Source organism: Physeter macrocephalus, chromosome 12 (genome assembly GCF_002837175.3).
Source record: "Physeter macrocephalus isolate SW-GA chromosome 12, ASM283717v5, whole genome shotgun sequence".
In the NCBI taxonomy this organism is placed as follows: domain Eukaryota; kingdom Metazoa; phylum Chordata; class Mammalia; order Artiodactyla; family Physeteridae; genus Physeter; species Physeter macrocephalus.
In genome coordinates this window covers 16,562,052-16,574,079 of record NC_041225.1, presented here as the reverse complement: position 1 = coordinate 16,574,079, position 12,028 = coordinate 16,562,052, and the positions used below count along the sequence as shown (strand labels likewise).

Below are 12,028 nucleotides of genomic sequence, written 5' to 3'. Positions count from 1 at the left end.
ACCCATCACCAGCTGGGTTTTGAGAAACTGAGGCTCTGCAGAGTATATATGGGGGGAGACAGGTGTCTTCAGCTTGTGGTTTATAACAGAAAACATGGAAGGAGGGAAAAAGCTCTGATTGCAAGTGACTACTACAGGCTGGGTACTAGCCTAAACTCATTAGACTTACTATCTAATCTAATCCACAGAACACCTTTGTAAATGGCATTATCATTCCTGCTTTATAAATGAGAAAGCTGATGCACAGAGACACTGACTAACCTGCCCAGGGTCACAGAAAATAGCAGACTGGGATTAGAATCCAGCTCTATCTGACCTTAGGGCCCATGCACCTAAATGGACGTGGTCTTCATATTCTAGAGCATCATCTAGAGCACCTCCCTTGGCATCAGCGAGATGAAAGCATTGAGCTAGGTCACCCCATGGAGCTGATGTTGAGGTCACAGCCTAGTACACTAGACTCTTATGAGCATTACCATATTTTAAGAACCAGCAGGGTTGAGAGGGATCATATGAAGTTATTTTTAGCAGATTTCTAATATGTATACATATATTATTCCATTGCACATAAATGTTTCACAACATTGTAACAGTTGCCTTGAAAGGTAATATTCAAGAGTACAGAGGACAGGTGTCATACAGTCTGCTATACACCTGAGGCCCACAAAAAATGCAAGACATAAGCAGAAGTGTTCCTTTGCCTCCTACAGTGATGCACAGTCAACATGATAACTACATCTTTGTTTGCTGTTTTTCAGAGTCTGCACTGGCGTCAAGGCAGCTCAGAATCTGCATCCAAACATCCCCTTTGGTTATTCACAATGAGGCCAACAGCAAACCATCAGATGGCAACCTTGACGTAACAATGCTTATTGGCCAGTTCTCTTGGTTGAGCTTTACCAAGAGCTCAAGCAGACCTGAATTTCAAGAGAGACTGGATCATGCAATGTACCCTCATGCAATACACCAACCTCCTCTGGATCCGGGCCAGGACTGCATGAATTCTCTCACTGTACCATGTGTACTTCTCCTTGGTCATGCAGACGTGGACCAAGCTCCCATCCTTCCAGGGAGCATGGACAAATCTGCTGCAGTATTTCGCATGCACTGTCTTCTTGTTGGTCTTCTAAGGAAAAGACATAGGACAGAAGCCACTCAGAAACCATTCAAAGAAGAAAAGTCCCCAGGTGGCACCTCCACCTCTGCCTTATTTATACAGCTCCTAGCACACTCACTCCCACCATCAAATCATTCAACAGTTGGTTCAACCAAACATATTACCGGGGCCTACTCCATACGGAGCCCTGCGCTGGATGCCATGAATGACGGTCAGAAAGACATGGGCAATCCCATTTGTGGCCAGAGAAGCTAATGTTTCCAGCAGGGAGATGTTAAACACACACACAGGCACACACCTGCATATACAAACACATAGAAAGTAGCAATGTAGGACACTAGCACCCAGTACCTGGTCCTGGGTTGAGACAGTAATGATTGGGCAAGTTCTGGCAAAGAAGAAAGAGCTCACAACGGACTAGAGGGTCAGGGAGATCTAGAAGAGGTGGGACTTAAGACACCCCAAGCATCTTTCCACTGTTACTCCCAGCGCCAAACGAAGAAAAGCAGTAAAGAACCCCATGCCACATCTAGCGTCCTTCCTGGACATACAGAACTGGCCCAAGGACAAAGTCTTCCCACAAAGAGAGCTTTCCGAAGGACTGTCTCTATCACTCACCCAACCAGTTTATAAATGCATCAAGCACCACTCCGCCAGGCCCTGTTCTAGGCACCAGGTACACAATCCATAGAAGAAGACCAAAATCCCTGCCTTCGTGGAGCTCACATGACAGGAAAAGAGCCAGATGATAAACCAATACTCATCTAGCAGGTCAGAGGATGACAACTGCTGTGGAGACAAATAAGGCAAGGAAGGAGAGGAGAGAATGCTGAGGGACAGGGGAGGGAAGGGGCAAGTTAAAACCCAGAAGGGAAAGCCTCAAAGGGAAGATGAAATATGAGTGAAACCTGAGGGAACAAAGCATGTGGCCCTTTGGAGGTCTGGGGGGAGTCTGAGGACACATCAAGGACAACAGCCCTTAGGTAAGTGTTTGCCTAGCATGTCTGTAGACTTTTAGGAAGGGCAGTATAGCCGAAACATAGTGAGTGAGGGAAAGAGCAAGAGGAAGCCAGAGGAATAGGAGGAGGAGGACCAGGAAGCAGATGCTGTAAAGCTTGCTCACTGATGGAAATGATTCTGGCTTGTCCTCTGCATGAAAAAAGGAACCATCCAAGGGCCTTAACATAAGAAGTAACACAATGTTTTTACACTGAGATACAACTGACATTTAACATTTTATTAGTTTTACGTGTACAACGTAATGATTTGATATATGGATATACGGGGAAATGATCACCACGATAAGCGTAGTTAACATTCATCACCCCAGTTACAATTTTTTTCTTATGATGAGAACTTTCCAGATCTATTCTCTTAGAAAAATGACGCAATTTATACTTGTCTTACTTACAATTTAAAAGTTTCATTTCTAAACAGTTTTCGGGTTTTTTAAAAAATAAATTTATTTATTTATGGCTGCGTTGGGTCTTCGCTGCTGTGCGCAGGCTTTAGTTTCAGCGAATGGTGCATGGGCTTCTCATTGCAGTGGCTTGTCGCGGAGCCTGGGCTCTAGGTGCGCGGGCTTCAGTATTTGTGGCACGCGGCCTCAGTAGTTGTGGCTCACGGGCTTAGCTGCTCCGCGGCATGTGGGATCCTCCCAGACCAGGGCTCGAACCTGTGTCCCCTGTATTGGCAGGTGGATTCTTAACCACTGTGCCACCAGGGAAGCCCCTGTTTTCATTTTAAAGGATAACTGTGGATACTCTGCTGAGAATAGACTGTAGATAGTCAAGGGCAGAGTCAGGAGATCAGTGAGGCAGCTTGGACCAGGGGTAGGAATGGTGAGAAGTGGTCAGATTGTGAATTACAGATATATTTTGAAGGTAGAACTGACAGGATTTAACGAGAGGTCGGATGTGGGTATGAGATAAAAGAGGGGAGTCAGGAATGACTCCCAGGTTTTGGGCCCAAAGAACTAAAAAAGTGGAGTGGCAATAAATTGAAGGGGGGAAGATGATGGGAGAGCAGCCTTGAAGGGAAAGAGGGGGATCCAGTGTCTGACGTGTTAGGTTCCAGATGCCTACTAGGCAGCAGCCCAGTAACACGGCAAGTAGTCCAGCAAAGGCCACGGAAGGACTCAGGGCTGGAGATTTAAAGTTGGAAGTCACCAGCACGCTCACAGGGCTGGATCCAGCCACGGGGCTGGATGAGGTCATCCAGAGAATGAGAGCAGATAGAGAAGAGGTCCAGGGACTGCACCTTGAGGCCCTTTGGCAGATAGAGATTGGGAAAATGAGAAAGAAATAACAAGGAAGACTGAGAAAGATTAGCCAGGATGAATTGGGAGATGGGGATTGACATTTATACACAATTGATACTGTGTATAAAATAGAGTACTAATGAGAACCGGCTGTAGAGCACAGGGAACTCGGCTCAGTGCTCTGTGGTGACCTACACGAGAAGGAAATCCAAAAAAGAGGGGATATATGTATACATATAGCTGATTCACTTTGCTGTACAGTAGAAACTAACACAACACTGTAAAGCAACTATACTCCAATAAAAATTTTTTTAAAAAATAAAATGTTTCATAAAATTCTCTGATTTACAAAAAAAAAAAAAAAAAAAAAAAAAAAAGATAAGCCAGTGAGCTAGGCAGAAAAACAAGACAGTGTATTTTCTGCAAGCAAAAGAATTTCATGGAAGTAACCAACAATAGCAACTGGTGATAACAGGTCAAGTAAGAAAGAGACTGAGAATTAACCTCTGAATTTAGCAATTCAGGGATCCTCGGAAAGAGTGAGACCTTTGCCTGACTGGAGTATATTCAAGAGAGCATGGGAGAACTATGGAATTAGAGAAAAAGAATTTACAAAACTATTGAGGCATTGGGTTCCAAAAATGAACAGAGGAATAAGGCAAAAGAGGCAGAGCCAGAGACAAAGATGGGGGTCAAAGAATTGTATTTTTAAGATGGGAGAAGTACCGCCATGTTTTTATGCTGACAGGAAAGATCTAGAAATGAGGACAATATTAATGGCACAGACTAGAAAGGGGGAGAATGGGTGAAAGAGGGGATAGGGGTCAGTGCACACGTGGAAGGGTTGGTTGGTGAGGACAATTCAGCCATCCTAGAAGAAACAGGGGTAGAGCGTACAGGTGCAGATGCCCAGGGATTTGTAACGTGGAGGCAAATGTTCATGGATGTTCACCTCGGTGTTCAGTGAACTGCGAAGCAAGGTCTCCTGCTAAGAGCGGGTGGGGAGGAGGAGGTGTTGGAGGTGTGAGGAGAGAGAAGGCAGGCATCTTAGAGAATAGGAGTCAGAGCGGATTGTAAACCCGAGCAGGATGCTGGGCAGCAGCACAAAAGATCTGCCTGAAATCAGGCGTCAGGAATTTAAAGTGAAACCAGGTGGCTGTGTGTTTTTCTCCAGTTTCCTTCATCAGAGTCAACTGCACGGGTATAAGGCAGAAAGCTGGGTTTAACAAAGGTTGGGGTTTTGCCAGATGAGTTCAAGAATGTAAGGCAGGGGGAGTAGCTGAGGATTATGAGAGGGACAAAGGATAGAGGACAGAGAGAAGGTCATAGAAACAACAAGCTGTATATCCCCATGGGGCTGAAAGACTGGAATTAGGGTAGTGGAGAAAATGACCTAAAAAGAGTGGGACCTTTGGAATTGATTATGTGGGTTATGATTACACAGTTATTTGCAATGACGAGGTCAAGGGTATGCCATGGCAGGATGGAGGAGAAGGAATGGAGGACAAAGTCACTGAACAGATCAGAGAAATGAAAAGTCTGGGTATGGGAAGGGTCATCCACAAGGAACTGACATCACTGAGGATTGAAACAGTTGGAGCCAGTGACAGCAAGCCAGAAGCTATAATCTTCAAGGATGGATGGGGGTGACCTGAGGCTCAGTCGGTGTCAGATACAGAAGGCACCTTGGGTGGTACATTCTGATGACCTGGGAAGAGGGAGGGAGAATTATCAAGAAACAGCAGAGAGGAACAAGGAGGTCACCACCCACCTCTGTGCCCACAGATCCAGGGAGAATGGGAGAGAAACTAGGGTCCTTGAGCAAGAACCCAGACAAGCAGGTGAAGGGAACATTTCAGAGTATGTGAGGCTACGGAGGGTTTGCTGATGAATTCCAGTTCCAGAGGGCACAGTGGAGGGGTATTAGGAGTCGGGGGGGGATGGAAGAGGCTCACAGAAGGGATGCCAGAGCCACACAGGGATGAGAATCCAGGGGTCCAGGGGTGACTGACGTAGGCAGGGTTGAAGCACATAATGGGATCAGTCCTGATGTTCTCAAGGTAGGCAGGAAGGCGAGCCAGGTCTCCACCGCAGTGCAGAGATGGAAGGAGGAGCACATCCTCTCTCGCTCTCACCATGTGTGCCCTACTCTGCATCCCATCACGTGGCATTTCCCAGCTGTGCCTTATGCATTTCCAAATGGAAACACACCAGACCAGAAGTTAGGAGAACACAGGTGTCTGGCACCAGAGTGTCCAAATGGGAAAAGCACAGTGTTGAGAGCCCAGCAGATCTGAATTCAAACCCTGCCTCTACCTGCCACGAGATCTCAGCTGAGTCGTCGAACCCCTTGGAGGCCCTGGGACTTCATTTTCTCATGTGTGATACAAGAGCACAAATATTCACCCTGCATATAAAGTGGGTAGGCATTCCATAAATGCTCCTTTCTAACTCACCATGTTTGTAATAAAGACAACAAGGAAGGCAACATCTAGTGGGCATCTCCTAAGTGCCAGGCATGGTGCTCATACATGCAATTTTCAAATTTAGACTTTACGCCACCCATTTTACAGATGTGGAGAGTGAGACTCAAACAGGTTAAATTATTTGCTCAACATCTCATATTTAGTAACTGGTAGAAGCAGTATTTACACCCAAGTCTTCTCATTCAAATCCAGTGTACTTTCCACCATACCACACTGCCTGGTACACAGTGAAGGCTCAATAAATATTTGTTGGAGGAATAAGTGATGAGACTAGAGTGGGTTTCTGAACATCAGGGCTGGCTTTGTGCTCAAGCAACGTAAGTGGCCATGAATGCAACGTGACTTCAAGGGTGCCCCAAGACATCAAGTTACTAGACTTGGCCTGCAATTCCCTAATTAGAAATGCATTTTTGTCTCCTCTCCTCCGCTGCTCATCCATCTTAGAAATGCTACACAGCAAGGCATTTTTCGTCGTTTATTTCTCAGTGTCTCAATTTCCTGAATCCACACCTACAAAGCATTTTTTATAGTTAAAAGTCTAGGGGGTCCTTCCCAGTGGGAGTCTGGGGGAACCCTAAAGAATCAACCTATTTCACAGCTTCAGTTTCTTTCTACCTTATACACAAATCACAGTTTTAGGTATAAATCCAGTTTCAGATATGTAGCCCCAAATACTAAAAATAAAATTGTCCCTTTTTCATCAATATTGGTGAACGAGGATAGCTGTACTGTACACTTCTCAACTTTTACTATATTATAATTTGTTAGTGTCAGAAGTTTGAGGTACAATTCCCCATTTATAAAGCCAAATTCTTCAAACCATCCCTGTAAAATTTCATTTAAATTTGTCAAGAAAGCAAAGGAAAAAATCAGTATTAGAGAAGACCTGTGCATACCACACTGGTGGGAGCCTGCAGTAAGCTATGTTCAAATTGACACGAATTCATATTTTAAAATATCCAGGGCCTAACATATTTTAAAAATGAAAATTTAATTAGGTATGATTTCCTGAACTAATAACATTACTGAATAAGGTCTACAAAATCAGAAAACGGTACTGGGGGAGGAAACCCACAAATGAGATTTCCCTGCAATGTAGCAATTACTCTGGATCCCAATATGTAAGCCAGGAAACAAGTCTTGCATCAATTCTGCATTTTTTCTCATTCAATTTTGATATTCTCCTCCTTGCAGTTCATTGTAAACGGCAATCAGAGGGCAAAAACACAACGTCGTGTGGCTAATGTGACCCCAAAGAAAAACAGCGCTTCCTCGGGTGGACGTGTGGAACCCAGTGGCCATGCAGCCTAAGAGGGAGTGTCAAAGAGACTGGGGTTTCACCTCTGTAGGACTGAGAGACTTTGCAGTGATGATCTTGACACTGAATCAGAGCCTTAGAGAATACATAAAGGGACACTGCATTTGGGAAGGACCTTGATTTCCTCTCCCAGGAGTCTCTGCTGGGCTGCCGTGACTGACATGTCTGCTCTGTGGCTTGCATTTTAGCTCTCACTTCAGTCTGTACCTGGGTTTTCACTACCTTCTAAAAGAGATTTCCCTCAGTTTTACAAATTTACAATATTCATTTTACCCTGCTCTTCTGTTTCATATGGAGACGCTTTTTAGTCTTTCTATAACTCTAAACTTTGGACAGTCTTCTGGGTCCTGCTCTACACACCAGTGTTTCTCAAAGTGTGGCTCCCAGATCAGCAGCTTCAGCATTATCTGGGGATTGTTATAAATGCACTTTCCTGGGCCTCAGACCCAGTGACTCATGCACACTACAGGTTAGGAGCCACTACTACAGATCATTATCCTTCCACTACGAGCCAGAGACAGGCATTTTGAGAAGCTGCATTCCTTTCAGACCCACTGTCACAATGGAACTACACCTTTCAAAAGTTTACAGTATAGACGCTTACCACGCTATAACCCCTTAGAGAATATAATTTTATGTTTACTGGAAATCCAGTAAATGCTGGCTGGTAGCCACTTGAATAATGTAGCTCCAATCTAGTGACGGTCCAAGAGGACCGCAGAAATGCCTGCTTTGGGGCATATTCACCAGCAGTTTCTCTCTTCCATTCAATACGGGGAAACAAAGGGCTTCTTTTTTGACACAATGCCTGAATTTCTATAAGCACAGCTCCTGGCTTATGTATAATTATTGTCTAATTCACTTATATCTAGAAGCCATTCTCAGACTTGAGCTCCACTCCCACAAGTAGCATTCAGAAAAGTGTAAGGCAGGGAACAGAGGGGCATCCTCCTTCAAAGGCAGCATTCATGCTGCCTTTCAACCTTGGTCCTACCCTGGGTCCAGCCCTGGTCCTAGATGCCCCTCCCAGGGCATCCCCGCCTAGGGGTTCACTTCACTTACCGCACTGGTCTGCACCGACTCGTTCTCTGGTTTGGCTTTTATACCAACAACTCCATCAGCGTGGCGGAAGGAGCAGTCAGCAATGACATCATAAAATGACAGCTTCTGGGATTTCAAACCATATTTCTGTAGCCACTTCTCAGAGTCCCAGGCGTCCTCTGGATTCGGCTCATTTTCGGCAGAGGTTGCTCCTAATTGTAGTTTTGGAATCACAATTCATCAGCCGTTCATATGACACAAGACTTTCATATGTCATCCTCAACTTAATATTTTAAAGAAACATGTTCTTTGTTAGCTCACATTCTTTTCAGGAAGCATGCTTTCCAAAGCAGGACTGGCAGAGAATTGGTTCACAAGACTGGAAGGCAGGAATCTGCTACTTTTCATTTCACATCCTCTGCTACCTAAGTTGACTGGACCCATGCAGAGGGGGAGGTGGCTGATAGGCAAGGCAAGAGAGCATTAACCATAGGGTCAGAAGCTCTGGGTTCAAGTCCTGGCCCCGTTACTTACTAGCTTGGGCAAGTTGCTCAGACTTGGGTGAGTCACCCCATTTAACCTCTCTGAGCTTCAGTGGAATTCTTCACCTGCAGATAGCATCTGCTTGGCCTTCCTAAGGGTGTCGAAGTGATTCAATGTGAAAAGTTATGTGAAAGTGCGCTGCAACGAGGCGGGAGGGGAATCAGGGACAGGAGCTCCCCTGTTAACTTGGTGAATTTATCCTGATTCAGCGCCTGGCTCTCAACTCTGCAGGCTCAAGAACCTCATGTGAGCTCAGGCGCCTGGAGCTGTATCTATGACTCACTTTAGGCTCACATGATCAATTACAGCAAGAAGGCCAATTGCCCAAATATCCCTAGCCTTAAGCGCATTCCCTTGGTGTTTTCCAAATCTTATCTGTACTCTCTAAGTGGGAGGAGGTGTTATGTTACCTGAGCAGAACACCGGAGAAGCCAGCTTATCATACAGACAGCAAAGTATCTATCCATGTGCCTCAAAACCCCTATGGCCACCTAAGGGAGAGTGGGGTATCTGAGGGTGGGCACAGAAGAGGCATGGTGTCTGGAGCTGGCCCGTGAGAGCTGACTGTGCCCCTTTCCCTCCCGACTCCAGGCTCAGTTGTAGCGCGTGGTGAAACTGACCATGCCTGCCGGGAGCATTTACAAAATCTGAAAATCAGCAGATGCTACAAATGAGGGCTTTCTTATTCCAGACAGTGGTTGATAACATTTGTCTGCATGCCCCTGGAAGGAAGGCAGAAAGGAGCCTGAGCTCTTAGCCCCAGTGGGACCAGTAGAGCCTTAGGAGAACCGGGAGAAGGTGCTGTTTAGAGAGGTGGTTTTTAAAACGGTGCAGAGGGTACTACCACGTATTAGCTCCACCAGCCCTACAGAGTTTATTTTCACTTGAATCAGTGGTTCCCAACCCTGCACACTGGAATCCTCTGAGGCGTTTTAAAATATACTGATGCCTGGGGCCCATGCATTAGATTCTGTTTTAACTGATCTGGACATTGAGATTTTTCAAAGTTCCCTAGGTGATTATACTGTGCAGCCAAGCACTAGGGTAAGATGAAAAGAGCTTTCTAAATTATGATTCGGTGATGCCTCCATTTATGCTTCTATCAGACAGATTCAAGTTAAATTATACTTTTAATTAAAAAGTAGCACTCACTGTTGGGGAAACAAAAATATTACCCACAGTTATCCATTACTATATTTAAGGGGATATATAATTAGAATAATATTTGAAGAAATAAAACACTTGAGAGCCAATTATTTCTCAATAATACGTAAAGGATCTGTCCACTAATGTTACATATGTCCTCAAATTTTAACAGAACAGCTTTTAAATAACGCACTCTGAAACCTACTGGAGCTGGAACTTCTCAAAGAAGCTTGATTTTGGCTTTTGAACTTTAAACCAATCTGGCATCAAAAGCCCCTTTGGGCACCATCCCTGATGTCAGCAGTTGGTTTCTACATGATTCACAAAGTGTCTTTTCAATCTGCACAGGGGACTGAAATCAGAGGTTTCCCAGAGCTTCTGATCCCAAGGTTCTCCCGCAAGTTCTCCTGCATCGCAGGGAAAAAGCAAAAGGAAATTGGAGGCATTTTTGTCAGTGGGGTTGGCCTCCTTGGAGAAACCCTTTGGGTGACTATTTTTCCTCGATTATTGTTGATTACATTCTAATCCTTTGTCTCCTCTTTACTCCTACTTTATTCTCCTCCCTCCTTTATGATCAATAGGTATAGTAGGAAATAAACTTTTCAGTCCATTATTTCCATAGCAACACACACACCTATCACATGCTCTGCTCTGTTTTGGGTTGCTTTCTTTTGAAAAGACAAGAGCCTTTTATCAATTATAAATTCAAGCCAATCATAAAAGAATTTCCTAAAAACACATCAAACAAATTCTAAGAAGGGATTTTTAAAGAGCCAGAGACTAATTTTTGACTGTAGCTTCACCCAGGACCAGGCAGTGCAGTCACCCTGAGGGTATGATTTAGGCTCCCAATTACCCTCTGAAAAGGGGTCCGGGGGAAGACCCCAAAGCAACTTGAACTTCATAAAGGAAAGAAGGGGCAGCCAAGCATATAAAACCAAAGAGCCTAGGTGCCCCAAAGCTGAAGAAAGGAGAGAAAAGGGTGAAATCTTTTCACTTTCAGTGCTAATTACACCACCCCCATCTGAGCCTCATTTTCCCAGGGAGAGGAGAGTAGTGTCGAGGGAGTCATCCATTCATTAGAGTCACTCACTAAGGGGTCCTTCCCATTCCCCTGCAGTTATCTTAATTAAAAGTCCTACAGGGCTTCCCTGGTGGCGCAGTGGTTGAGAGTCCGCCTGCCGATGCAGGGGACGCGGGTTCGTGCCCTGGTCCAGGAAGATCCCACGTGCCGCGGAGCGGCTGGGCCCGTGAGCCATGGCCGCTGAGCCTGCGCGTCCGGAGCCTGTGCTCCACAACGGGAGAGGCCACAACAGTGAGAGGCCCGCGTACCGGAAAAAAAAAAAAAAAAAAAAAAAGTGCTACATAAATTCTCACCTATGGAGCCATGGATAATACCTTCATTTATGATAGAGATGTGACCTCACAGTGCATCCTAGATTCTCTCTAATCCACGGGCAGATCACATCCATGTCACAGGATAACTTACCTGCTGCCCGGCCCCTGTCCTACTTATCAATCTCAGAACATTTTTCAACAAGTAAGACCTACCGGCCAGTGCTTTCAAAACATCACAGCTACAGCCAGGGCCACAGCAAAAAGACAAACTGGACACAGTCCATCAGTGCCCACTCCTCCCCTAGAGGCTCACAGCCATCTAGGACTTAGAGCCACCGTAATTACCCTCCCCTTGGCTATGGTTAATCTTATGTGTCAACTTGGCCGGGCCACACTACCCAGATATCTGACAAACATTATTCTAGATGTTTCTATGAAGGTATTTTAAAAGTGAGATTAATATTTAAATTAGCAGACTTTGAGTAAAGCAGATAATCCTCCATATTGTGAGTGGGCATCTCCATTCAGTTGAAGCCTTAGTAGAAGACAGACTGACGTCCCCTGAGGAAGAGGGAATTCTGCTTTTAGACCCAAACTGCAATACCAGCTCTTCCCTGGGTCTCCAGCCTGCTGGCCTGCCCTGCAGATTTTGGACATGCTGGCTTCCACAGTCATGTGAGCTAATTCCTTAAATCTCTCTCTCTATACATACATATATACATACAGATACACACACACACACACACACACACACACACACACACACACACACACTTATA

At 45.2% G+C, this 12,028-nt stretch overlaps 1 protein-coding gene across 1 annotated transcript in view; it reads right to left on the bottom strand.

Moving 5' to 3' along the window:
- Window positions 1-12,028, bottom strand: part of VWA3B (von Willebrand factor A domain containing 3B) — a 214,775-nt gene that overhangs the window by 108,215 nt on the left and 94,532 nt on the right. Inside the window, 2 exon segments of the mRNA XM_028497121.2 lie at window positions 972-1,126; window positions 8,244-8,434. Coding sequence (XP_028352922.1) covers window positions 972-1,126; window positions 8,244-8,434 — 346 coding nt within the window.